General features: G+C 38.8%; 2 protein-coding genes and 1 long non-coding RNA gene across 5 annotated transcripts; 1 reads left to right on the top strand and 2 right to left on the bottom strand.

The window, feature by feature from the left end:
* Positions 1–259: 259 nt before the first annotated feature.
* Positions 260–5183, bottom strand: LOC135483758 (uncharacterized). Its single transcript, XR_010446375.1, has 4 exons — positions 5112–5183; positions 4776–4848; positions 4457–4507; positions 260–699 (listed from the first exon to the last, which is right to left on the bottom strand). It is a non-coding gene; the product is annotated as an uncharacterized LOC135483758 (long non-coding RNA).
* Positions 5184–5711: 528 nt separating this feature from the next.
* Positions 5712–16865, top strand: LOC135482819 (uncharacterized). 3 transcript variants are annotated; one of them, XM_064763221.1, is made up of 12 exons: positions 5712–5842; positions 7649–7796; positions 10273–10311; positions 10962–11067; positions 11393–11445; positions 11968–11991; positions 12818–12858; positions 13300–13428; positions 13681–13956; positions 14220–14385; positions 14545–14846; positions 15246–16865. In XM_064763221.1, the coding sequence occupies exons 2-12, from the start codon at positions 7687–7689 to the stop codon at positions 15422–15424; spliced, it is 1425 nt and encodes a 474-aa protein (XP_064619291.1). In that variant the 5' UTR covers positions 5712–5842; positions 7649–7686; the 3' UTR covers positions 15425–16865. The 3 variants fall into 3 exon arrangements, with proteins under 3 accessions (XP_064619291.1, XP_064619294.1, XP_064619293.1); XM_064763224.1 differs by lacking the exon at positions 10273–10311; XM_064763223.1 differs by lacking the exon at positions 11968–11991.
* Positions 16866–17393: 528 nt separating this feature from the next.
* Positions 17394–25299, bottom strand: LOC135482818 (ubiquitin-conjugating enzyme E2 Q2-like). Its single transcript, XM_064763220.1, has 12 exons — positions 25054–25299; positions 24237–24347; positions 23731–23832; positions 23175–23272; positions 22380–22476; positions 22151–22235; positions 21751–21811; positions 21367–21457; positions 20963–21070; positions 20573–20668; positions 20328–20394; positions 17394–20049 (listed from the first exon to the last, which is right to left on the bottom strand). The coding sequence occupies exons 1-12, from the start codon at positions 25213–25215 to the stop codon at positions 20018–20020; spliced, it is 1110 nt and encodes a 369-aa protein (XP_064619290.1). The 5' UTR covers positions 25216–25299; the 3' UTR covers positions 17394–20017.
* Between the last annotated feature and the right edge of the window lie 35 nt (positions 25300–25334).

The following is a 25334-nucleotide window of genomic DNA, read 5'->3' as shown; positions in this document are numbered from 1 at the left end:
ATTTCGGTCCTCAGCAGGAGGTTGGGGTCAATGTAACTTGGTACCCGAAAATTATAATGTATCTCAAATTTACCCTCAAGAAATCATACTTCGAATATTCCGGCCAATGGTTTTCACCGATGTGGCAATGAAGCTGCTTATATATAGTACCGTTGTACCCATCAATACTTTGAGACAATTCAACGAAAATCTCTTCTTTAATTCATAAATTGTTCTGTGGTTTCATCAAAGAGTAGTAATCAACACATACGTTCGATTATAAGTATTTATTACATTAGCCTCTATTGATCATAACAGTGAGGAAATTTGGTTCCGAGTGTAGCCCGTTATTCTATATACATTGATATACTCCTATATCTAACCTCGAAAGGAAGGCGTCGAGAACAGCCCTCGAAAATAGTCGCGGGAGCACCCCATGATTGTTTCCATCAGGGAGGGCCACCTTTGCAACAAAGTAAGCTCCCATCGAATCCAGATTTAATTACAGAATGCCCTCCACACTTTATCACATATTTCATATTTTCTAAACATCGCTTGAACAATATTGCCCGCTTGGGAGCCCTGAAATAGCATGTTCAGAAAATTGGCTGAAATATTGATCGTGTGCTCCGAGCACGATCTTCTCCGATATTAACTAACAACCAGGAAGCCCAGGGCAGTTCCACCAATCGGCTCCAACGTAGATACAAGCATCATTATCTGAAAGAAAAGGACAGGGTTCAGTTTGGTGGATAACAGCAATAGAAAAAGAATCTTTTTACATCAAGCAATAGAAAAGTCTATACTTCCCTAGCTTCCTCATGTAAAATAATAGCAAATGATGATGTTCCAAGCTTCTTTTTACGCTGAGCAATAGAGAAAGGCAAGGTTCCGAGCTTCTTTTTACATCAAATAATAGTGAAAGGCAGGTTCCCAGCTTCTTTTCACAACAAGCAATAGTGAAAGGCAAGGTTCCAAGCTTCTTTTTCAATCAAGCAATAGTGAAAGGCAAGGTTCCAAGCTTCTTTTCACATCACGCAATAGTAAAGGCAAGGTTCCAGGCTTCTTTTCACATCAAGCAATAGTAAAGGCAAGGTTCCAGGCTTCTTTTCACATCAAGTAATAGTGAAAGGCAAGGTTCCAAGCTTCTTTTCACATCAAGTAATAGTGAAAGGCAAGGTTCCAAGCTTCTTTTCACATCAAGCAATAGTAAAGGCAAGGTTCCAGGCTTCTTTTCACATCAAGCAATAGTGAAAGGCAAGGTTCCAAGCTTCTTTTTACATCAAGTAATAGTGAAAGGCAGGTTCCGAGCTTCTTTTCACAACAAGCAATAGTGAAAGGCAAGGTTCCAAGCTTCTTTTTACATCAAGCAGTAGTGAAATGCAAGGTTCCAAGCTTCTTTTCACATCAAGCAATAGCAAAGGCAAGGTTCCAAGCTTCTTTTTACATCAAGCAATAGTAAAGGCAAGGTTCCAAGCTTCTTTTCACATCAAGCAGTAATGAAATGCAAGGTTCCAAGCTTCTTTTTACATTAAGCAATAGTGAAAGGCAAGGTTTGAAGCTTCTTTTTACCTCTAGCAATAGTGAAAGGCAAGGTTCCAAGCTTCTTTTTACATCAAGCAATAGTAAAGGCAAGGTTCCAAGCTTCTTTTCACATCAAGCAATAGCAAAGGCAAGGTTCTAAGCTTCTTTTCACATCAAGTAGTAGTGAAAGGCAAGGTTCCGAGTTTCTTTTTACATCAAGCAATAGCGAAAGGCAAGGTTCCAAGCTTCTTTTTACATTAAGCAATAGCGAAAGGCAAGGTTCCGAGCTTCTTTTTACATCAAGCAATGGTGAAAGGCAAGGTTCCAAGCTTCTTTTTACATTAAGCAATAGTAAAGGCAAGGTTCCAAACTTCTTTTCACATCAAGCAGTAACGAAAGGCAAGGTTCCGAGCTTCTTTTTACATCAAGCAATAGTGAAAGGCAAGGTTCCAAGCTTCTTTTTACATTAAGCAATAGCAAAATCAGGGTTTCAAGCTTCTTTTTACATCAAGCAATAGTAAAGGCAAGGTTCCAAGCTTCTTTTTACATTAAGAAATAGCGAAAGACAAGGTTTCAAGCTTCTTTTTACATCAGGCAATAGTAAAGGCAAGGTTCCAAGCTTCTTTTCACATCAAGCAGTAGCGAAAGGCAAGGTTCCGAGCTTCTTTTTATATTAAGTAATAGCGAAAGGCAAAGTTCCAAGCTTTTTACCTCTAACAATAGTGAAAGGCAAGGTTCCAAGCTTCTTTTTACCTCTAGCAAGAGTGAAAGGCAAGGTTCCAAGCTTCTTTTTACATCAAACAATAGTAAAGGCAAGGTTCGAAGCTTCTTTTCACATCAAGCAATAGTAAAGGCAAGGTTCCAATCTTCTTTTTACATTAAGCAATAGTGAAAGGCAAGGTTTGAAGCTTCTTTTTACATCAAGCAATAGTGAGAGAGGTTCCAAGGTTCTTTTTACAATAAGCAATAGCGAAAGGCAAGGTTCCAAGCTTCTTTTTACCTCTAGCAAGAGTGAAAGGCAAGGTTTGAAGCTTCTTTTTACATCAAGCAATAGTGAGAGAGGTTTCAAGCTTCTTTTTACAATAAGCAATAGCGAAAGGCAAGGTTCCAAGCTTCTTTTTACCTCTAGCAAGAGTGAAAGGCAAGGTTCCAAGCTTCTTTTTACATCAAGCAATAGTAAAGGCAAGGTTCCAAGCTTCTTTTCACATCAAGCAATAGTAAAGGCAAGGTTCCAAGCTTCTTTTCACATTAAGCAATAGTGAAAGGCAAGGTTTGAAGCTTCTTTTTACCTCTAGCAAGAGTGAAAGGCAAGGTTCCAAGCTTCTTTTCACATTAAGCAATAGTGAAAGGCAAGGTTTGAAGCTTCTTTTTACCTCTAGCAAGAGTGAAAGGCAAGGTTCCAAGCTTCTTTTTACATCAAGCAATAGTGAAGGCAAGGTTCCAAGCTTCTTTTCACATCAAGCAATAGCAAAGGCAAGGTTCCAAGCTTCTTTTTACATCAAGCAATAGTGAAAAGCAAGGTTCCAAGCTTCTTTTTACATTAAGCAATAGCAAAAGGCAAGGTTCCAAGCTTCTTTTTACATCAAGTAATAGTAAAGGCAAGGTTCCAAGCTTCTTTTCACATCAAGTAGTAATGAAAGGCAAGGTTCCGAGCTTCTGTTTACATCAAGCCATAGTTAAAGGCAAGGTTCCAAGCTTCTTTTTACATTAAGCAATAGTGAAAGGCAAGGTTCCAAGCTTCTTTTCACATCAAGCAGTAATGAAAGGCAAGGTTCCGAGCTTCTTTCTACATCAGGCTATATTTGAAGGCAAGGTTACGAGCTTCTTTTTACATCAAGTAATAGAGGAAGGCAAGATTCCAAGCTTCTTTTTACATTAAGCAATAGTGAAAGGCAAGGTTTTAAGCTTCTTTTTACATCAAGCAGTAATGAAAGGCAAGGTTCCGAGCTTCTTTTTACATCAAGCAATGGTAAAAGGCAAGGTTCCAAGCTTCTTTTTACATTAAGCAATAGTGAAAGGCAAGGTTCCAAGCTTCTTTTTACATCAAGCAATAGTGAAAGGCAAGGTTCCAAGCTTCTTTTTACATTAAGCAGTAATGAAAGGCAAGGTTTCGAGCTTCTTTTTACATCAAGTAATAGGTAAAGGCAAGGTTCCAAGCTTCTTTTTACATCAAGCAATAGTGAAAGGCAAGGTTCCAAGCTTCTTTTTACATCAAGCAATAGTGAAAGGCAAGGTTCCAAGCTTCTTTTCACATCAAGCAGTAATGAAAGGCAAGGTTCCGAGCTTCTTTTTACATCAAGCAATGGTAAAAGGCAAGGTTCCAAGCTTCTTTTTACATTAAGCAATAGTGAAAGGCAAGGTTCCGAACTTCTTTTTACATCAAGCAATAGTGAAAGGCAAGGTTCCAAGCTTCTTTTTACATTAAGCAATAGTGAAAGGCAAGGTTTTAAGCTTCTTTTTACATCAAGCAGTAATGAAAGGCAAGGTTCCGAGCTTCTTTTTACATCAAGTAATAGGTAAAGGCAAGGTTCCGAGCTTCTTTTTACATCAGGCATTAGTTGAAGGCAAGGTTACGAGCTTCTTTTTACATCAAGTAATAGAGGAAGGCAAGATTCCAAGCTTCTTTTCACATCAAGCAATGCAAGAAGGCAGTATATTTCTTTTTGAAAGTCTTGCCGGATCAGGAATATTCGGCGTATTGGCCTTAGACTGGGAACAAGTTCGGAAAATACCAATATATATATTCATGGATGAGAAATATATCAAATTTCGTTTTTAATTGTGCACTCGTTTTTTGTGGCGGACATGCGATGTAGTTGGCGTTGACATAGCTCTTTATTCCCATTCATAACTGACTTGAAAAAATGCCTCAGCACTTACATTGGGGATTTGGAATAAGAAGCAACTTCAGGCTGATGCCTCACAACCATATTTCCCGTTCACTGTGACTTACCTCGCCTGCCTCGGGACAATAACTTATCAAATCGCTGTCCGCGGACCACGTCTGTAATCAGAAAAAAAAATGTTTGAGACTGAACTATGAGGATTGAGGAAGTTAGTCACATTTGGAGTCTTAAAGTATGCAGAATAATGTTTTATCTAATATTGTATTAGAGGACAATATCATGTATTGTTGTTACCTTTTTTCTCACTTTTATTAGGTCAGCTGAGAATTGCACAAACAAGGTTCGAAGCTTTTTTACAACTTGCAATAACGAAATACAAAGTTCCAATCTTCCAACTTGCAGTTAAGGTACATGAGCATGACTTACTGGTATCCACTGTAGAATCGGCCATGGTACCACAAACGGACAACAGGACGAGCAGAGTGAATGCAGCACGAAGCTGGAAAATGGTAAATGACCGAGAAAAATATCTTAACAATTAGCTGACCCACAACATAGACCTAAGGTGTACCTGCATGGTGACGAATTAAGCTATGGTTCAATAGAAACTCTGTCCTGTGACAGATTCTCCTACCACACAGTCAAAGAAAATTCCTCCGACCAAATATGTCGTGAATTGGCACTATATTAAGGGACAAAGGATTTATTCAAAATCTAATATAAGACGTGTTTTAATGGAAAGGTATAGTACAAGAAACTTACCATACTGGAAGCTATTTGATGAGAAGTTGCTGCTGTGAGGCAAAAGCTACGAATGTGGATACCCCCGCGAGGTGTCTTAATATGTTATCACATTTATCCCTTTTCCTAGGCTATTTATCATATTTATCATTTTTTCATATCTCATGAATCTTGGCGGTAGGATGCATTATCAACGTCGAATATCAGCCCCAGGTTGCGTTAATCATGATGTTTTTATATATGAATATAAATATATTCAGATTTCGAGTTGATTTAAAAATCAACTGGAAATCAGAATATTTTCAGCACGTCTCTATGACATTATAAAATCAAATTATAACGGTATCTCGCGACTTTTCTATAGCTATCAATTTTAGTCAACCTTTTTTGCCTGAACCAACTTTTATCGGGCGTTATCGGGCCGAACCTGTCTATCTTTGTGACATAGGTCTGACGTGTCACGCAAAGTGCCTCGCAAACGAAAGATTATTGCTCACTGACGCTCGATAGAAATTGGTTCAAGAGGTATCTGTGTGATGTCAGCACGGTCAGCGCAATGCGTGGTCGAATTCGTTACTCTTGCCATGTGGTCCTGTTTTCCCGCCTTCAGCGCCTATTGGTCAATGGATTCGTTCTGTCACCACCGACTCGTTTGTTGCTGGTGATACACTAAAGGGTGGCTTCAGTACCGGGCTTCAGTACCATTTGTGACAGGTTTTAGAGTATCGCTAGCACGAGGGTAGGATTAATTGGTGAGTATTTTGACGTTTTCTTTTTGGTTTTTCGACGATATGTAGGACCTGGTCGTTTCCTCGCTATTCGGACATTCGCCTGTGCTAATTCAGTAGCTAGTCAGTATATGCATTATCAGATTATGCAGCTAGGCCACATACTAGGCTTTAACAGAGAAAAAATTCTAACCATAGGCTACCTTAAGTTAGAAGGGGTAATGCCGTTGTATCTTGGCGAGGGTCGGGAGCGCATACCCAGTCCGTTACCAAATCTGGGCATTTAATTTAGTTAGCCCTTAAACCTTCAAATGGTTTTTCACCATAGCAAAAATACTCTCGTTTCACCGATTTAAGATTGCTTCAGTAATTACTTAAGAATATAAGGTCATGGCTGTCAAGAATTTGGTCTTGCTGACCCATTCTCTGCACAAATTCAATGCATCAAGTTGCAATCTTTCCCCAAAAATTATTATCAAAAACACACTTCTGGTGACTTCTTTGAAGTATTTTGCACCCTGCCATCTGTCAAGAATTTGGTCTTGCTAACCCATTCTTTTGCCCCCTGCCCCCCCCCCCCCCCCCCCCCACTAACTACACCTCTGACCACATGTATCAAATCAAGCTAGACTTAAATAATCAAATAGATAAGGTAAGCTTAATACATTTTTGAATGTAGTCAATCATGATAATTGGCCTACTTAATCGGACCAGTTCACTCAAATTGCCTTATATTGCTCATGCCTGACAATCAAACAGTAGTAATAGTATAAATGGTTATCACTACTCTTCTTTATACAAAAGATGATAGTAACAAAACTCCTACCATTTAAGTTGGGAAGTCATAGGCCTGCACTACTTGAATACTAACAATTGCATTACGTTGATATCATTAGTTCTGCCATAAACTTGATTGTATTTGTCAAGAGGTGAACATGGGTTAAGGCTTTTTTGTCAGGGTTGGTAGCATCAGTGGTGTGTCAAATCCCAAACTATCATATGGGGATCTAAGTTCCAGGGTGACAATCATTCCTCTCTCGCCTATGCTATTATACAGTGGAACCTCCCTTAGCGGACACCTCTCTTCTAAGGACACCACCTCTATTAAGGACACTGCATTTGGTCCCAAATTGGTAAGCAGGACACCACTCAATTAAGGACAGCATTTGTTAGTCACAAGGGTGTCCTTGATAGAGAGGTTCAACTTAACCACTTTTGCACGGAGTCCTCTCATCTGAATTTTCAGTATCATCTTGTGATTGATTGCATTCTGTTCCTTATTGACATATTCAATTTCACTGATCAACTCACTGGAAGTAGCCTAACAGAGATGTGCTGTGGGAAAGCAAACATTAGTTTGAAATTGAATGGTGGCATCGATCACCTTCAAGAGATTTATTTACCACATTGATCACTTCTTGAGATCAATAATTTCTACTTCCGAGCACAAATTGATGGCTCGCAGCATGCAATGCATTCCATTAGGGGATCATCAAGCGAAAAGATACACAGATGGACTATTGTTAACAGTAGCAACAGGTACTGGAGACTACTTAAATGTATTTAAAGGGTTGACTTTGGCTAGAACTTTAAATCATACTCTTTCAAAACCAAGTGAATGCCAATTTAAGGATGGGAGTCTGTTCTTGGTTTTTAAGAGAACAGCCTCCTAGGTTTTAAATGGGCATTCACTTCATTTTGAAGCAGTTCTAATTTGTTAAGGATGTCAAGTTTGAGCGTAAATGGTGATCCTTAAGTCATACTGTTGTATAAATATATTATTGATACCTATTATGTTTAAAGGAACTCTAATTCTTCCTTTCATTTCAGGGCTTTTTCTCATGAGTATCTTTGGATAAATATAAAAAATGACGAGTTTGTCCCCTGGTGTTCTCTTCCACTCAACGGGACTCAACCAAAAGTCCACACCAATAGCACCTGATGCTACATCAGTTGAAATTGAAAAGATCCACAAAAAGTAAGACATTTTTCTAGTTTTAATTTCAGTATCATAGAAGAGAGTCAAAACTTGAAATAAGATGTGTCTCCGAATTTGCAATAGAAAAACAGCATCCCTATTTATAAGTTCATGTTATCATTGGAAAATCTTAATTCATGTTCAGATTTCAAATAATTTTGAAAGGACCGAGCTTTTTATAGAGGGAGTAAGCCATGCCTACCAAAGGAAAAGTTCACTTGAGTCATGCAAACCCTTCATATTTATGAACTCTTTAACTGTGGGAGTAAGAGCATCCTGTGAAAGGATTAATTGTCAAGCCTGCAAAGGCATAGGGTGCTTTGGTTTCCAACTGTGCTCACTGGCAATGTGTATTAAAGCTTTCTATCATGCATATCAAGTAAAGGCCTACCTGCTAGTTGGAAGCATTCAAATCTTTCTATCCATTACTCTCACTTTTTTTGAAAAGGATTGAGACCTCAGAATTTCTTTATAAACGAATTGAATGGGGTATCTTTCATATTTGGGGTTATTATAAGTTCAAGCTGTTTGAATTTATTTGACAGATTCCATTATGATAAAATAGCAGGGTGCTGGATAGCAGGCTTTATTTCATGATAAGTTTTTTGGGTTGAGTTGAATATGACTGGCTAAATCGGACGACAGACACCTCTCGGTAACGAAAAGGCTCTATGTTAAGGACACTAGTTCTGGTCCCAAATTGGTTGCTTCCACTCAATTTGACCTCTCAGGACACCTCTCTATTAAGGATATTACTTGTACTTCTAAAGGGTGTCCTTAATAACGAGGTTCTACTGTACAGCATGAGCAGCCTGCTATGTCCACGATCTGTGTCTTTCTTTAGTTCGAGATATTTTCAGTTATCAGCTCGGTAATAAAAAACAAGGCGCTAACATGTATTTTCCAAATTGAATGATATGTTCAGTTGTCAAGGTTTTGTCGGTAGTTCTCCTACACATGTTCTAATACGTCTTAAATATCTTTTGGGCATTTTGGTGTGTAAAAACCTATTCAGTGCAATGAAATCTGTAAGTTTGTGTTGCCCCATGGCAAGAGTTCTGTACACGCTAATCAAGGGTAAAAAACATACTTTAAGTAGTAATATTTTCGTGTATAATATAGATTGTGCCAAAAAAGGACTATATAAAATGGGCTACTCATGTTTTTCGTGTTATGGGATTTATTTCTCAGCTACTTTATTTATACACGAGCTATGCAGTTTGTTATCTTTGCAAACATAAGGTGATTCGCCCGAGGAAGTGAATAACAAGTAATTGCAACCTATGAATTGAATTATTTTTGTTATTTTATTATTTTAATATCCTAGTGTTTAAACTTATGGATATTTTGTCGTGCTTTGGTATTAAAGGAATTATGTTAAATTTAAAGGGGAAATGGCCTGGTAAAGTTTGAGTCCTTGCTCAAACCCAGCTGCTGGTACACACTGTGGTATGCATCTAAATTCTAATGATACAAGATACTTCAGCCTTCTACCAACAGCAAAAACTTATAATTTTTAAACCCCAACAATGGGCAAAGCATAGTTTTCTCGTGTCTGCAAGACTTGATTAGAATCAGGCCTAGTAGACTGTTCAATTATTGTTGCCAGCCTACTAGCAGCAGGTCGTTTAACCTATAGGCACATGTCTTGATTCGCTGTGCAAGAAAGACCTGAGGACTGTCTTATATCAATGTGTACAGTCAAGCTAATCCCGTTGTAGACCAAACAAAACATATAAACACAGGCCTATGCCAGTAGGCTTGCTTTACCTGAATAAGACTTCCAGTATTGGCCGTTCTTATTCAAATCATATTTACTTTCTTTTAGGTCATAATATGGGCAGCCCACTTTAACTGTGCCGTCCCATTTGGACTTAACGTGCCCCTGCTTTAATTAATGTTTTCATTTTAAAACTTTATGAGTCCTTAGTTCCAGTCCTTTGTCAGTCATAAAGAAAAATCGATGTTGGTTGATTGACTGAACTTATTTTAGTCCATTCTTAATGATGTTTTTCGAATGGTTCAGCTATATTATAGACTCTCAGAAATAAAAGCTTTTGAGCGTTTGGAAAACCTTTTAAAGGTTTTTAGGCCAACACAATTCAGAACACTTAGGCCTATAGGTTTTTCAGCAAAAATAAATATCCCTGAAGATTTTTCAGAATCTCAAAAGTTGTTTTTTTTAATTACAGAGTGCATATAACTCATTAAACGTGTGGAATAACTCATTAAACTTTAAGCAAAGCTTTATCGCTACAATGTGCCACCTTCATTTGAATAACAGTACATTGTATTTCCATACATCAGTTTTGATCCATGGTAATAGCCCAGCATACCTATCAGACTCAACCACATCAGTGTTGTTTCAAATCGATCAATCACTTCTATTCATGTGTTTTAATAGTGCCCATTTAGATTTATGACGAGCGATTGTACCCGCTCTAACTTCATTGATTTCTCTGAATAATTTATTTAGAGTCTCGAGTCGAACCAGAAAAAAGCAATCGTGTCTCAAGTATGTATTTCTGGTAGAATTATAAATGTTGTACTGCTAATTAGGGGTCGATGTGTGGGTATTCTTAGGGACCATCCAAAAAAGAAGGAAAATTGTAGTTTTGGTGAAACAAAAATTAAAAAAATGAATCATACTGTTTGCTTGAGTTGTTGATGGTCCCTTTGATAGTTAGCAGCCTGTCCACGCTATTCTGCTGTTAAAGGTCTATACTGTAACATCTCACAGCAAAAATGTCACAGTAAAGAGTACATATATCATTTGCTCTGCTCAATTTTTGGTGGAAGGATGTAGGTTAGAGTGTGTCCGATGCATGGCTGTTGTAATGTTGATGTGTTTTTTGTTCGGCTTTTAGTTCAGCTTGATTAAGTCAAGCATCTTAACCCGTCAAAGGTTAACATTGACAGCAAATGGATTAAAGTACTTTTTCGGTGTACCCCAAAGCTCAGTGTTCCCAAACAAAATATTCATTAAGTAAGCTGTGATTTGCAATGAGACACGGAGAGAAATGAGTTGGTCTGTTTTCTGTGTCTACTAAAACTTGACAAATGTGATTACCTGCTTCGGCAGTTCAGCTGCCATGGTACTATGGTGTTGTGTAAAGCCGCAATATTGAACCACATTCACTTGATGTCAACTTCACATGATTTCAGAGAGCCGTACAATGGTAATCCGTGGCCGAGAGATAGTCCTGTAGCAATGGTTTATGATGTAGGTAATAGCAGCACCAGTATGATACTACTCAATAACCGAAAAAAGGTGAGAAACTTCTGCCAGTGTTAATGATTATGATTATGAATCAGCTAAACAGCTTAATTAGCACGTTAAGCGAGGGACTGTTCATTGCAATGTAGGCAGTGCACCGTTGCACCCGATTTGTTGGAACCTATCTCTTTCGAACCTCTCTCAATTTAACGATTCATACCTGTTTGTCTCCCCTAAATATCTCGCTAAATCTTATGTGTCCAGGCAAAATAGCTCATTTTGGCACCAAATCGGCATTCGGGGACACTTGCCTATTAATAAACTGGTTAGCTCTAGTGTTTCGCGAAATATCTGAATTCCATTTTAATTTCCTTTTCAGAATAATTCTCGCTTGAGAGGTCAGAGTGCACTCTCTAAAGGGTCATTGGCGAAGTAAGTTTCAATAGCAGATCATCCATTATCCTTAGACTTTTCATTTACTGCCAGTGCGGTATTAATTCCTTAACCCATTTGTGGTTGATGACAAAAAGCTCCATAAAGATGAAACTGGCTTAAAGAAATACACAGTATACTGTTTTAAACTGTTGCTATTAAGAGGGTTAAAGGAGAATTCAGGCGCATTAGATTTCACCGTGATTTTCTTGTGAGTAAAATGACACCTGGAATGAGTAGAGAACATAAGACTTTACAAATCACGTATAGAAAGAGTTCCAGATTGCATCTTTATCATTACAGTTGTCTTACCCAACACCTTACAACTTATATCCTCTTCATCATCTGCTGTATGGAAAAAATGAATGACATCTGTCTAACATGGTGCACTCACCTTGTATGATACCATCGTGATCAGTCTCTGTGCGCCAGATAAAGAAAACTGTTGTTTATAGTCCCTGTCAACTTTTTCATCATGTCTCTTCTGAGCGCATATAAACAGTGTTTTTTTTCCATGAACAGAAGTACCAGCATATCAGACGAAAGGTAACTGCTTTAGGTTTGTCGTAACAGTCACACACATCACATTTCACTTTGCATGACCATTCTTACATCTTTCTATCACTCGCTGTACAGTCAAACCTCTCTAAAAGGACACCTTGGGACTGACGTGCTGTCCTAAAAAAACCCAACTCCTAAGGCGTGACCCATGAAATGCAGCATAAGTATAAACTTGAAGCGTAACCTTTAACATGTTAAATGTTCTTAAAATCATAACTCCCATCTTATATATAGATTACGAAATGATGAACATTCTGTCACACATTTCATAATATGATTTATTTTTTAGACATTCGTTTGTGGTGGTATTTAATATCAGTATACAGCTAGATACACAGGATTTGGGGAAGGTGGTAGTTTGCTTGCGTTATAAAAATGTTCATGAGGCTAAACTCTGACCTTGCTGTCTGTAAAATATTAGTTCCCTTGGTTAGTGCATGATAGTGTTGATATTCACTATCTCTTTATCAAAGAGCGAGCTCCTCTTTCCAGCTGTTGGAAATTCTTAACAGAAAAGTGTGTAAAGGTATTCTCCATTCTTACACTTAACCTGATCTGCATTCATAATCAACAATATTTACAGCCGCAGTACCTTCAGTCAGTTCATTGCTCTGTTTTGCTCAGAATGAGAAAATACAATCTTCCCTTATAGCTGATTGCAAGTGATGGAGAATATGAAAACCTGACTGAGGCACCCTCAATGAAAAAAAATTCATATTCAGACATTTTTAGTTGAAGTACAGCCAATTTCAGGTACTACTCATTCTACAGGGAATTTGATTTAAACTGTTTTTGATTCATCCCATTTCAGTGAGTTTGGTGAGCTAGAAATAAACCCGGACAGACATTTTGGTAAGTCGGCAAAAGCCTTGGAGGAGGCTGAGTGTGGCACTGGATAAGGCAAACATCAAGCCCAGATTTCCTTATAGGATCCTCCTTATAGGATCCTCCTTATAGGATCCTCCTTATAGGATCCTCCTTATAGGATCCTCCTTATAGGATCCTCCTTATAGGATCCTCCTTATAGGATCCTCCTTATAGGATCCTCCTTATAGGATCCTCCTTATAGGATCCTCCTTATAGGATCCTCCTTATAGGATCCTCCTTATAGGATCCTCCTTATAGGATCCTCCTTATAGGATCCAGGATGCAATTGTTCTGCACTGGCTATTCAGGGGCATCAACCTGACACTTGTCATGATACTCGACGAAGTTTTATTGATGAAAATTATGTTGGATACAATTAAAGATGTTTTTGTAAGCTTTTTTTAACACTTCTTCTTCTTTTCCCAGCTCATAGTAATCTGAACCGAGAAGGGCACAATCCCTGCTTGAACTCACAATCTCCATATTTTGAACCCGAGACGCAGCCACACATTGATTGGAGGAACAAGCGGCAGCGACCGCCATGGAAACCTTGTGGTCAGTTTTTCGATACAAATCAGCAGAAAGATCACCAACAAAGTTTTGGTATCTTTGGATTTCGGAGAGAACTAAATATTATCTTATAGTTTAGAAAAGTTAATTTTTTTTGCTTTTTAAGAGCAGTCAAGTAAGAAGTATCCAAGATAGACATGATTTAGATTATCACTCAACAAAGAACATTATACTCGTATGCCTAGTGTTATTATTTTTGTCAAAAACAGTCAAATTGTCAAAATTGATATTTTTCAGAATCGTCTGTCAATGCCTATCGTCATGCATCATGCCGGCAGCCAACAGATCCCATATTCTACAGCCTTGAGCACCAGCGCCCTAGCACCACCCCTAGTGGCCGGAGGTCGAGAGGTCCACGGTCCATTGAAAACAATTACTATCTCCACCATCCTGAGCTCTCGTTTGGACAGCGGTTGTATTTGTGGAGTACCGCCCATGTTTATAGTTTAACAGACATGAAGTCTCTAAAACAGAGGCAGTATCTTGATCTTTTGAGAAGGGAGAAAAATAGAGGTGAGTATTCAAGAGAGGAATTGTGTTCAGGGCCATAGCTAGAGGGGAGCAATGGGGGAAATGCCATCCCATCTGATGGGCTGATCCAAAACCCAGGCATTTTCCTTGAATTTGTGACTTTGGGAGGAATTAATTGCAGGCACCGCAGCAGATATTACGTAAAAACCGCTGGACACCCAAGGTGTTGTCATGGTATATTGTAAGAAATAGAGGAATGTGGATATGAAGTCAGGGCCGCGTAATATCTCACCTCATATTTACAGGCTTTCACACTGATAAGGAATACCAGCAGTATGACCGATTTATTCGCACTCCGCGCCGATTGACGTCAGATGACTATTATCGAGATAGAGAAAGATCGCAGGGTCAGCGAGCACGGACTGCTGGAGGTCGTCTCGAAAAAGATGAGGGATCTGATAAACAGGAAGAGTAAGAATTATTAGTTTCGAACCATTTCCATGTGATCTATTATCTGTCTTAAGCTGACAAAAGGAAAATTTCAAAGACCAGTTTTTGAGTCAGTCTGTGGCAGGTGTGGTTGGTGTTGTAGGACAATTTTGTAATCCTGTCTACAATGTCTCATTTCAGAGAGCCACAGAACGATTCCCAGAAAGACTCAAGAGGGACCAGTACCAAAAACGTCTCAGCCAATAAGAGAAAGAAGGAAGAGGAGGAAAGAAAAAAGAACGAAGAAGATGAAAGAAAGGAAAAAGAGAAAACTCTAAAAAAAGAAAAAGAAGTGGGATATGCTCAAGAGTCAAATGAAATGAGTGGAAAACCTCAAAGTGCTGCGAGTGTGAAAAGGGATTCAAAATCTGCCAGCTCAAAAAAATCTTCAGCGAAGGGTTCAAGATCTTCGTCTAGGGCTAGTAAGGCTAGCAAGGATAAAGGTAATCGAAGTTAACTAATGATATCTTGTCTTTTCCTTGGTGGCTGAAGTAGGAGGTCTAGGCTGATCCTTGTGTCTTTGAACATGATTAGGCCTGTGACAGGATTCGTATTCTGAGATGTGAATGAATTGTGCTTCCATGGAGTTTCACAACTTGGCCATCTCTGGGTGGTGGCACAAACTAAAGAAATATGTTTTAGTTATAAGTGCAAAATGTGAGAACAGAATAATAGAAAGTGTTAACTAAATATTGGACATTGTTGGGCCTTATATTAGCGGAGGCAATTTATATTTAATGAAAGTTACTTACTGTCTGAGTAAACGACCCTTAAAGATTCCTTATAATTCTTTTACCACCATTTTATCATAAGGGTGAACACTACAACTATTTCTTTTCCAGTGTCAAAAACGTCTGACGATGAAGAACTCATTCTCAGTTCTGATCCCGACACAAGAGACAAACGGGGCCGAGGACCCACCCATGTGAATGTAGACGTAGCAAGTACCAACCCGTCTGTTGCCCTTTCTCAGGAACCCATCGACCGGGAACCGAAAGATGTGGATAAACTGGAGTACTGAACATGAATGGGTTTCCAGGCGTCTCCAAAGATTGCCAATGAGACAATGAGGTAGCGGACCTTTGATGAATCCCTATAGATGGTGCAGCAAGGCATATACCTTTCAAGGCCTGTGCGAACATCGTAATGAGAAAGCTAACTGCTGATGACGTTATGACGTCACTCGTGTCATCGGGCAGAATGAACTGACAAGGCAAGCATATGATGTCATGACATAAAGACGCATTGGATCTCTATCAAGACATGATTTGTTGCACACATCGTTGGTTGTTTTTTTGGTGTAAAACTAGCCTCCTCATGAAGCCTGAAAAGGTTTATGACTGCGCCCCTAATAAAGCGAATTCAATTAGCCACTACCTCATTGGTATTATTGCCTTACAGTTATCATGAGATGTTTCATCACGTGCTGGTCTACTTTAGACAGTCAAAGGTCATAACGGAAGATTCACCGTCACATCTGATTCATATATTGCATGACTACCAGATGATATTGTCTCCAGACAACCCAATGACATAATGAGACCATCAGTATTGCTAACCTCTTAATAATTAGAAGAATCATGTCATGGTTTCAGAGGTAAATCGTCATACCAAGTGGGGTAAAGAAATTGATTGACACTGGTGTTGTGTTAATCTAGGGGAGACAGTACCCTTGGCATTGGGAGGCATAAGAATCCAGGGAGGTATACAACTTCATTATGAAACGGTCATTTGGTTGTCTTGGGAGGTATTATGACTCGGATGTGACAATGTCATTTGGGGTCGTCCGGGGAGGTATATGACCAGGATGTGAAAGTGTCCTTATTGGGCTGTCCGGGGAAGTATTCTTTATATAACTTGGATATGAGAAACTACTGGTAAGACGAGTGGAAACGTGTTGGACACTGAAAAAAACATTGATCTGTTGCACTTTCGTGAAGCATACCTGTGATATACTTGATAGACTCTTTTCTTAATTGCGTAGTATTATTATGGAGTTTCTCTTAAATTGTGTACAAAATGGTTGTAAACTTGAATGGGTTTGCAATGGATTCTACTTCGGATCTCTAGTTGGAATTGTTGAAGAGTGTTGGAAGAGAGGAAACTGATCATGAATATCTGGAAAGGCTGTAGACTGATACCATAAAATATGACATCTTGCTGACCATGCGTCATATCATGTTATGTCACGATTTCGCCACTGATGAACGAATGAATAGGAAATGACGTAAACACGAATCAAAGATGACATAATTGTGACAAGAAAAAAACGTTGTTACACCATGCTGTGCAACCATGTCAGAGAGAGTTGATGTCACCAAGGTCACTTGTCTCTTCGTGCAGCACTATTCAATACAAATCCTCTTAGTCTATGTTGTGCAGGTGTCATAATACTTGAGGTGATAAATCAACAACTTACTGTGAACTATTTTTCTGGACTAAAAATTAAACTTCTATTTGTTCCAAAAAGTGTTATGCGTCATTTATTCAATGTCATGGGAGGCAAGTCTCACACTTTGGCTAAAGAAGAATCTGCTGGAGAGAAATTTGAACTATTTGGGAGCAAAAGTTGACACAGAACACTAGACCTCTAGCTGAGAGATTTTTCGAGTTCGCATTTTTCTGTGTTGTATGTGGGGGGCCTACCATGAGGCCTTTTCATTCAGAGAAGTATGGATTAGCTGGATTGGTCCAATACATTTGGACATTTGAAGGATGTGAAGAATTAGGAAGTCTAATTCCTCGCATGTTCTGCAGGTAGCTTTAGTTGATTGTAATTGCACTGCAACAGATCTCTGGTTTAATCCTCTAGGAACTGAGCCGAAAAACTGCAACACCAAGTCGAGTATCAAAAACAGGTATGCCCATATCATTGCATTATCCAAGTTGTTCAAAATGATATCCCTATCCTATGGGCTTGGAGGAACCAGTAGGGGGACAAACTCGTTGGTCTCAATACCCATGGCACACACGCACAAAAGGAAGCTATATCATATTTATTCTTTTTATTTCAAATTATTTTTACAAGGTAACATATTTTCCGGGACACACTTAAGCTTACCTTGGGCAGCGCAAACCAGACAGGGTTTACAAAAATTGCTCAAATTCTTCACAAAGGATAAATAAAAAGGTTTTTGTCGCTAGGCCTACCAGTTGCTTGTTGACGGAAAGATATTGTGCACCTGAACTTCAGCTAATGAGGGGAAATGTTTGTGTGAAGGGCCGTATAAGGAAACATTAACCCCTGATTTGCCCAGGATGACACACAGTTGGTGTACCCATACAGATGTATCCCTGCAGGACAGAAACCTTGTGATTTCATCATTGATACATAAACATACTCTCAGGTGACGCTGCAAAACAGGTTCATTGAGGGCTAGCAGCACCACACAGCCTCTTCTGCAGCAATATGGATACTGTACATACATAGTAAAAATAACTTGGATACAGCAAAATACTTGATGCTTATCAAAAGTAGTATAGGCAGGTGCCAACTCATTGGAGCCAAGTATGTCAGATTAAGTTATACGAAGCTGATTCTCTCAGAACATGAAAACTATTTATGGTAGTAGGGGGAATATAGATTGCCCAAGCAAACATGACCCCGTTCCCTAACGGCACATGTGAGTGAAGACCACTGATTTGACCCCCCAGCTACCATAATCCCTATTTTCAAGAAGAAAAAAAAGAATTTGGAAAAATCAGTCAACCGACCACCTAGACAAATTTGCAAATTCTTGAGTATATTCATCCAATTGTGAAAATCTTAGGGTTAGTTTTGACACACAATCATCAATTCACTTCAGATCTCAATAGTTTTCAAATTATTGGAAAGAATACTCCGTTTTCAAAATCGATCATACTGAATATTAAATCTACAAGGAGTCACTTAACAAGAAAACAAGAAGATCTAGTAAAACTGGGCCACGTCAATTTGATGCTTGCAATCATTTCAAAAACTGATCATTTTGTAAAACTACATGTATGTAATACTACATGTACGAAGTTAGCATAGAAACTGTTGAAACAAAAACTGAATTTATCTAAAGGGATATTGATTTTAAAACACAACACTGAAATAACTCTTGACCTGATTTACAAAATTCCTTCTCAAAAGATCAAAGTTTTAGTGAAGAGGAAACACAAATTTTAAGGCTGATTTGACAAGGGCCTTTCCTGTTTGGCACATGCAGCGGCTCCAGAAAACTACACTCAGCCCGAGAGGGTATTTGGTGAAACGTAACGATACTTCCACTTTTCTACCAAATACACCATTGCAAGTGGGTAATCAGTGTTCCAAAATACACACTGCGTCAAGTGAAGTTTCCCCAGAGTAGAACATGTCCCAGTGGAATCGGGCCATTATACATGTATGGCAACACTTATATAAATGCACTTATTTCAAGGCCTCTCATCAAGGCATTCCATCCATCATCCCCATGAAGTTTGGAGCATGTACAAGAATGTTTTAATTTTGAGGCAATCTCACTCTACTCAAATGTAATATCCATTTTTTTCTGTTGATTGCGAACAAATCACAAGTTCTGCACTAACTGATTTTCTTAATGCACCACAGAGTACCCCGACAGTTAACTTACATAAAAACTTTTGTGTGTATGACGTCAAATTGTTTAAGTTACCAGATGGACACACGTTATTTTTAAACTTCACCAATGAATGTACATTTCTGGTGTTTTTTCTTGTAATGCACCCTTTTTTCCTAAAGGCTCGACTGGGCGATATCCAGGGCATTCTCGGCTCCAAGTCTGGGAAGTCTTCAGCATGCAAATGTGGTGGAAAATCTGACAGTGCAAACTTGACAGAATGCACACGCCTGGGTAGGGGAAGGGAGAATTCAGCACATACACCTTGAATATCAACAACTGAGATTACATGCCAGACATAAATCTAGATTAATTTACAAAATCGAAGGTCTAGAAAAGCAGGTCTCAATAACTAAATATATTTACAACTGGAGTCCATGCTTGAAACCTGCCCTTCAGATTCAAAAGACCTTCAGCTCAATAGTAAAGCTCTCAAAGCTATTTGAACAGCACAATGAAATAAAGCCAGGAGACCCTTTCATTGGCGGGTGACACCCAGTAGGCACTTTTTAATCTTTTCAGGACCCACTGCCACCATAAACATGGAATTTTCCCAAAGGTTTTTAGCGTTTAAAACTAATCACAATGACATGATGATTCTTAGACATGTTGGAAGGTATAAAAAATGTCCTTCTTTCTAAGCCAAAACAAAAAAAGATGGCACCACTAACCCAAAGGGTGCCGCCAAAATGAGTGCTCTACTGCTTTACTGCCAGACAGAGGAATGCGTTTTTATCTCGATATTCGCTCAGAAAAGCGAGATTGTTGTCCATGATCTACGTAGAAACCCAGCTAAAGAAAATAGCGTCTCCAATTCCACAAGGGAACAACACATTGCATAATATATCCAGATATACCATGGATCTTTATCTCGGTTGTCTAGGCAACACTGAACACAATTCTGCTTTATGATGTCTCGTGTATCATAATCATTATTTCCTCGCTTAAAATATTTAGATCCATGAGAAAGTTGTCCGTATCAACACAATGATTACGCAATCCATGGTGTCTCAACCATCTTCTTTTGGCGGTGTAAACCAACCTGAAAAGATTTGAAGAAATAGAAAATCTTGAGCGGGTGTGACTTAACAAATAGGCTAGAACCACGTTCTTCAAAATGACATAACCACCTCTAAAAATGGTGTAAACCAATGTGTTGAATAATCAGTCAGAGAATAGAAGTTGTTATGACAAGAAAACTGATATGGAAGTGAGCAAACCTCCTCACATTATCTGAAACTTCGTGAATTTATTTCAAAGATTAGTTTTGATACATGGGACACCTGAAATATGTTGACAAAATACAAACAAAGTTCTTACCATTTTTCTCGTGAATTTGTACTAGTGATTTAAATGACTGTTGGGCTTTTGCAAGGCTGTATTGACTCTGAAACACAAAATTCATGAATAATTATAGAAGTTATGGTTTTTGGTAAATCTCGATGGAGTCTTGGCAAGTGTTAGATATTAGACAACATCATCACAGGGCGATTCCAATATCTCACTGCCACTCATAGATATGTCTACATGCCATCGACAACCAATAATTTCATTCTGAAACCTACCTTGGGAGCATCAAATTTTATTCGGGCTTTTCCCTTTACTATAGTTGCAGATATTTGAAAAATGACCGACTCTAGACTGTAGGCACTACTCCAGCCCTGCAGAGGAAAATGAAAGCATGAAAATAATAAAATATATATAAAAAGAACTCTATGCTGCAGAAATAATGACTCGGCAAAATATACCAGGTCAAGGCAATGGCGACCATACACGTTTGTAGACAAACTCCTAAGGGAGCAAAAAAACCAAGTAGTGCCACACATGTTCAAGGGCCTGGTAGACATGATTAAGTACCACAGCATTGTTTCAATCACAAGTAGTACCAGATAATTGAATAAAATCACAAGTAGTACCAGATAATTGAATAAAATCTTGTCATCAGCACTACTCACCTGTTTCGTAAGTAGTTCCATACAGATAGCACCACCGTTAAGTACATAACCTCCAGTTATAACAGGATGGATTACACGAACAAATGGAGGCTCATACGGAAAGGAATCCTGAAATGATGCATAAAAATTGGTTGAAGTAGATTAGTTTGACAGCAACTTGGTCAACTCTGGCATCACAGAGGAGAAGCCATACTAATCTGGACCACTGGAGGAAGAGGGAGGATATCGACCTTACATACCCCTACGCAATCTTCCCATCAGTACCTATGTAAACAGGACACCTCTCTACTGAAGACAACAAGGTAATAAAGACAAATTCCAAATGAGGAGTATGATGATCTGTACACCTCTGCAATATGCCACTTGGTCAGAACAAAAAAGAAATTGCAGGTCAGTAAACTTACTCTATACGTAAAATTGAGTAATATATAATCCTTTCCCTCCTTCTTTTTGTACGCAACAAGGTCATTATGTAGGGGACTGTCCGGATCAACCCTGAAAAAGAAGACATGTCAACAGATATATCACCAAGTAGGATGTCATAGAAGCAAGTAAGAGAGACACCTGTTGTGAAAAGTGGTAACAAGTCCATCTATATTCAATACTTCTTGTGTCCACCGAGATATAAAAATTCAGGGGAGAGCAATGTCAGTTGTACTATATCGGACATTTTCTTTTAAAACATGCCAAATACCATTTGCGTGTTCACTAACATTTGCATCACAACCTGTTCAAGAAAATGCTGGAATGTGTCAAGCTTGATATAGAATTAGATCCTTCCTACTCACTTCAATAACTTAACATTCCACTCATAAAGACTATCGTTGACTAGTTCCACTGAATAGATGCCTGAAATTGATGAAAGGAATTGTTTCAGCATGTCTTGGTTTACTTATTTCACGCTAAGCCTGCCTCAAAACCAGTCTTCAGTTCCTAGTTATCTGTCCACATGACAGCACACCAGGAGGCCAAGTTTGTCTGCACACTGCCGGCGGAGCCAAAGTTCTATGCGAGCAAGGATAGAGTCATCCCTAGACTGGTCTCAAATCCATTACAGGAAGTGAAGGCAATGATAAAGCCAACACCATTTGCTAACTTTCCGATCTAGTATCACTTCCAATCTTTACAAAAAAAACAGCACTATCTAAATGTATGAATACAACGAGATGTTACAGAGAAAATTCTTACCATTTTTGTAGCTATCTGACCGATATATTTCTCGTAATTCTTTCATTAATCTATCAGTGGCTGGTACAGATCCAGACACAGATCCCTGAAAAACGGAACGTTTATAGAGTGAACTTACTGACCCCCAAAATAACACGATGGCCGAAATTAAATGAAGCTATGCAACATCAGTTTGCCTCTGAAACATGACACGAAGTGTACAAGACAATCTCCAAAACATACAACCTACCTTTAAATAATCTTGCCTCTGAATCTGCTTGAGTTTTTGTAACGTGACTAGGTCATCATTTTCAATACCATCAAATTCCTCTTTGGCTTTGTGCTCACTGAAGAAAGGAAAGGACAACGACCTTAAGTTTTCTTCAAAATGATTCCTATCAGAAATGCTATCATTTAGAATTCGATACCCTTGCTATCATCTTTCAGTTGACTTCAAAATAGCACTAGGTTTATAATAAAGAGTTACATTATGTTAAATGATGTCTCATGTTAAGCATCTAAACCCTTCATGGCACTCTTTGAAACTTGGATTTTTGGTTTTGATGAGTAACTCTCCAGTTCTGCGAGTAAAAACCTTCTGCACAAATGTCTCAAGTCTTCAGTTTCTAGTTATCTGTCCACATGACAGTAAACCAGGGGCCAAAGTTGTCTGCACACTGCTGCCTGAGCAGCAGTTCTATGAGAGCAAGGATAGAATCATCACTAGACTGGTACGTTCATGCAGAAGATCAAATACTGCACAGAAACTGACATGTGTATGCCTAGTCCATTTCAAAGCAATCCCCCGACAAAATCTTCGCTAAATATTTACACAGAATGTTTAGATAACCTACACTTCATGATCCAGGGCCGTATCTAAATATTTGACCTGGGGAGCAGTGGGCTCTCTTGGGGTGCAGAACACCACTCAGCGTCCCAAAAGGACCCCCCAATCTTCATGAAAAACACATTTTTGCCCCCTCCCCGCTAAATACGGCCCTGTGATCAGTATGCCAAAGGGCCAGATTTCATTATCTGTAATTACCCAGCATCCTCCATCATCTCATAATGGAGGTCATCTTCCACATCATCTTGGTCTTCCATCTCCTCTTCTGATGATTCACTGCTCATATCTTCATTGTCCTACAATCGTATCAAATATTGGATGCATCAAGGCATTTTTTGAATTTTCATAAACTAGATACAATTCTCCAAGAATTGGATGACTTTATCATACTGTAACGTGCCGGTACAGAGCTTTCCAACAAACAGTCAATAATACTAATAGTCTTGCTGTTTCTGAAAATTCCTGATAAATACACTTTCCTTGCCAACTGCATCTTGTGACTGTCTCCAAGAGAATCACCCAAATTTTCACCACCATATCATTGATAACATAGGTTTCATTGTCTTTAACCATTGGCAAAGCCTTTGTTTTCCAGGAAGTCTGTACACCATTTAGCTCTATGAAACTGCAGCCTAGGGTCATAAGGCAACAAAAAGATTATGCTTAATCTTTATTTCCTTGTCTTTGACTTTTGGGACAACTTGCCTCTTTCAAGGCAATGTCGAAAATTTGCCAATACATTTTAAATACTCACATTACTCACGCCACCTAAATCTAACACCTTCATTTCCTCTGGAAGTGGCACATCATGCATTTGACACAGTGCTGACAGCAATATCTTGATCTGCTGTATAAGCTGTGAAAAGATCAGAAAACTGACTTGATATCATTACGTATTTCTCATTCAGATTATCAAATTAACTTTTTTCAACGTATTTTATTTCATTATTAAACAGTAGGAAAACTCAATTGATATGCACCCTCTTAGAGGGCTAAATGAAAAAGCCTACGTGACCTGTGTATTCTTTGAAGGGCAGGATTAAATTTTCTAAATTGGCTTTCGCCCACACAACCACCAAAATACTCTAGTAAATATTTCTTCTCCAAACAGGCTGAGCCATTCTTATGCAAAGCCCCTCCAGCAATAAAGTTCTAGCCCTGCTGTAGCTGATATCCAGGCAGGCTGTATAGGCCTATATATGTAGGCCTATATATATAGGCCTATCTTTCAGGTCACCTCTTCCTTTGAGGTCAACTTACAAAATATCCGTCTTCTTCAGTATCACACATCTGTTCTATGGCCGCTGTCAATGATCCTGACGGATCCTCACTTTCTGCACACCAAATTGGTGCTGTATGTGGATATGTTTCCTGTTAAAAAAATAGATAATACCTTATAAAACGACCCAACAGAAATAATATATCAATGGAGGAAATGCCTAAATTAAAATATCTAATTCCATTGAACGTACTTTGATCATAGTGTGGTGGCATAGATAATTATGATATTGATACAGATTAGAGCTTGCTCACATAAGAACTGCTAGTGCTACACAGTGTAGGATGTAAAAAAATGTCACACTACAGTAACATAATAAGAAGCTTTTCATATCGCAACCAATGAGACCGAGACCTCAAACATCAGATTTATATTTCAAAGTACGATGCCCCTGGTAGGGCTGGTGGCGCGGCGCTATGAACTCTTGAAGATGTCGAAGATATGTAGGCCAGTCCGTCACCGGTTAGGCTTATTAGTTAACATCGCTGGTGAAAAATAAGGCCCAATACAAGTAACAATAAGAGAAATGACTAATTTACATCCTCTTTACAATGACATGCCATCTGACTCATTCATTCATCAATCTTCTCTCTTTCTTTCTCTTAATTTATCATCTTATCAACCTAAGCCTCAACGTCTTTCTCAATTTCATCCTTGACACGACTGAAGTCGCATAGCTGAATAAAAAGAACTTTGTTGCTGCTCTTCAATAACCTAAGGACAATACTCAGCTGTCACAGCAACAGCAACGCCTTTGTGGGGCGATGTACAGGGGATCCACTGAAGATGTACACTCACTGTGATGTGAGCATTGAGGTCCAGCTTTTCACCATTCTTTCCGACAAATCGACACGAGATTTCGTCAACAGATGCACCCATGATCCGAAATCGCTCATGGGTTTTAGGAAAAGTCGTTTCTATATGTTTGATATCTTGCTTAAGCTGGGCAAGACAGGCCATTCTATCACCTAAGGTGCATTTCAGAGTCAGAATTTGGCGAAATTATCACAATGTTTTCACAATGTTTTGTGACGACTTTCTCAATTTTCCCCAATTGTCGACTGAAGTGCGCATGCCCA

The sequence above is a fragment of the Lineus longissimus genome, chromosome 2 (genome assembly GCF_910592395.1).
Source record: "Lineus longissimus chromosome 2, tnLinLong1.2, whole genome shotgun sequence".
NCBI classification, from domain to species: domain Eukaryota; kingdom Metazoa; phylum Nemertea; class Pilidiophora; order Heteronemertea; family Lineidae; genus Lineus; species Lineus longissimus.
Note: the sequence above shows the minus strand (reverse complement) of the source record. Positions and strands in the feature narration are given on the sequence as shown.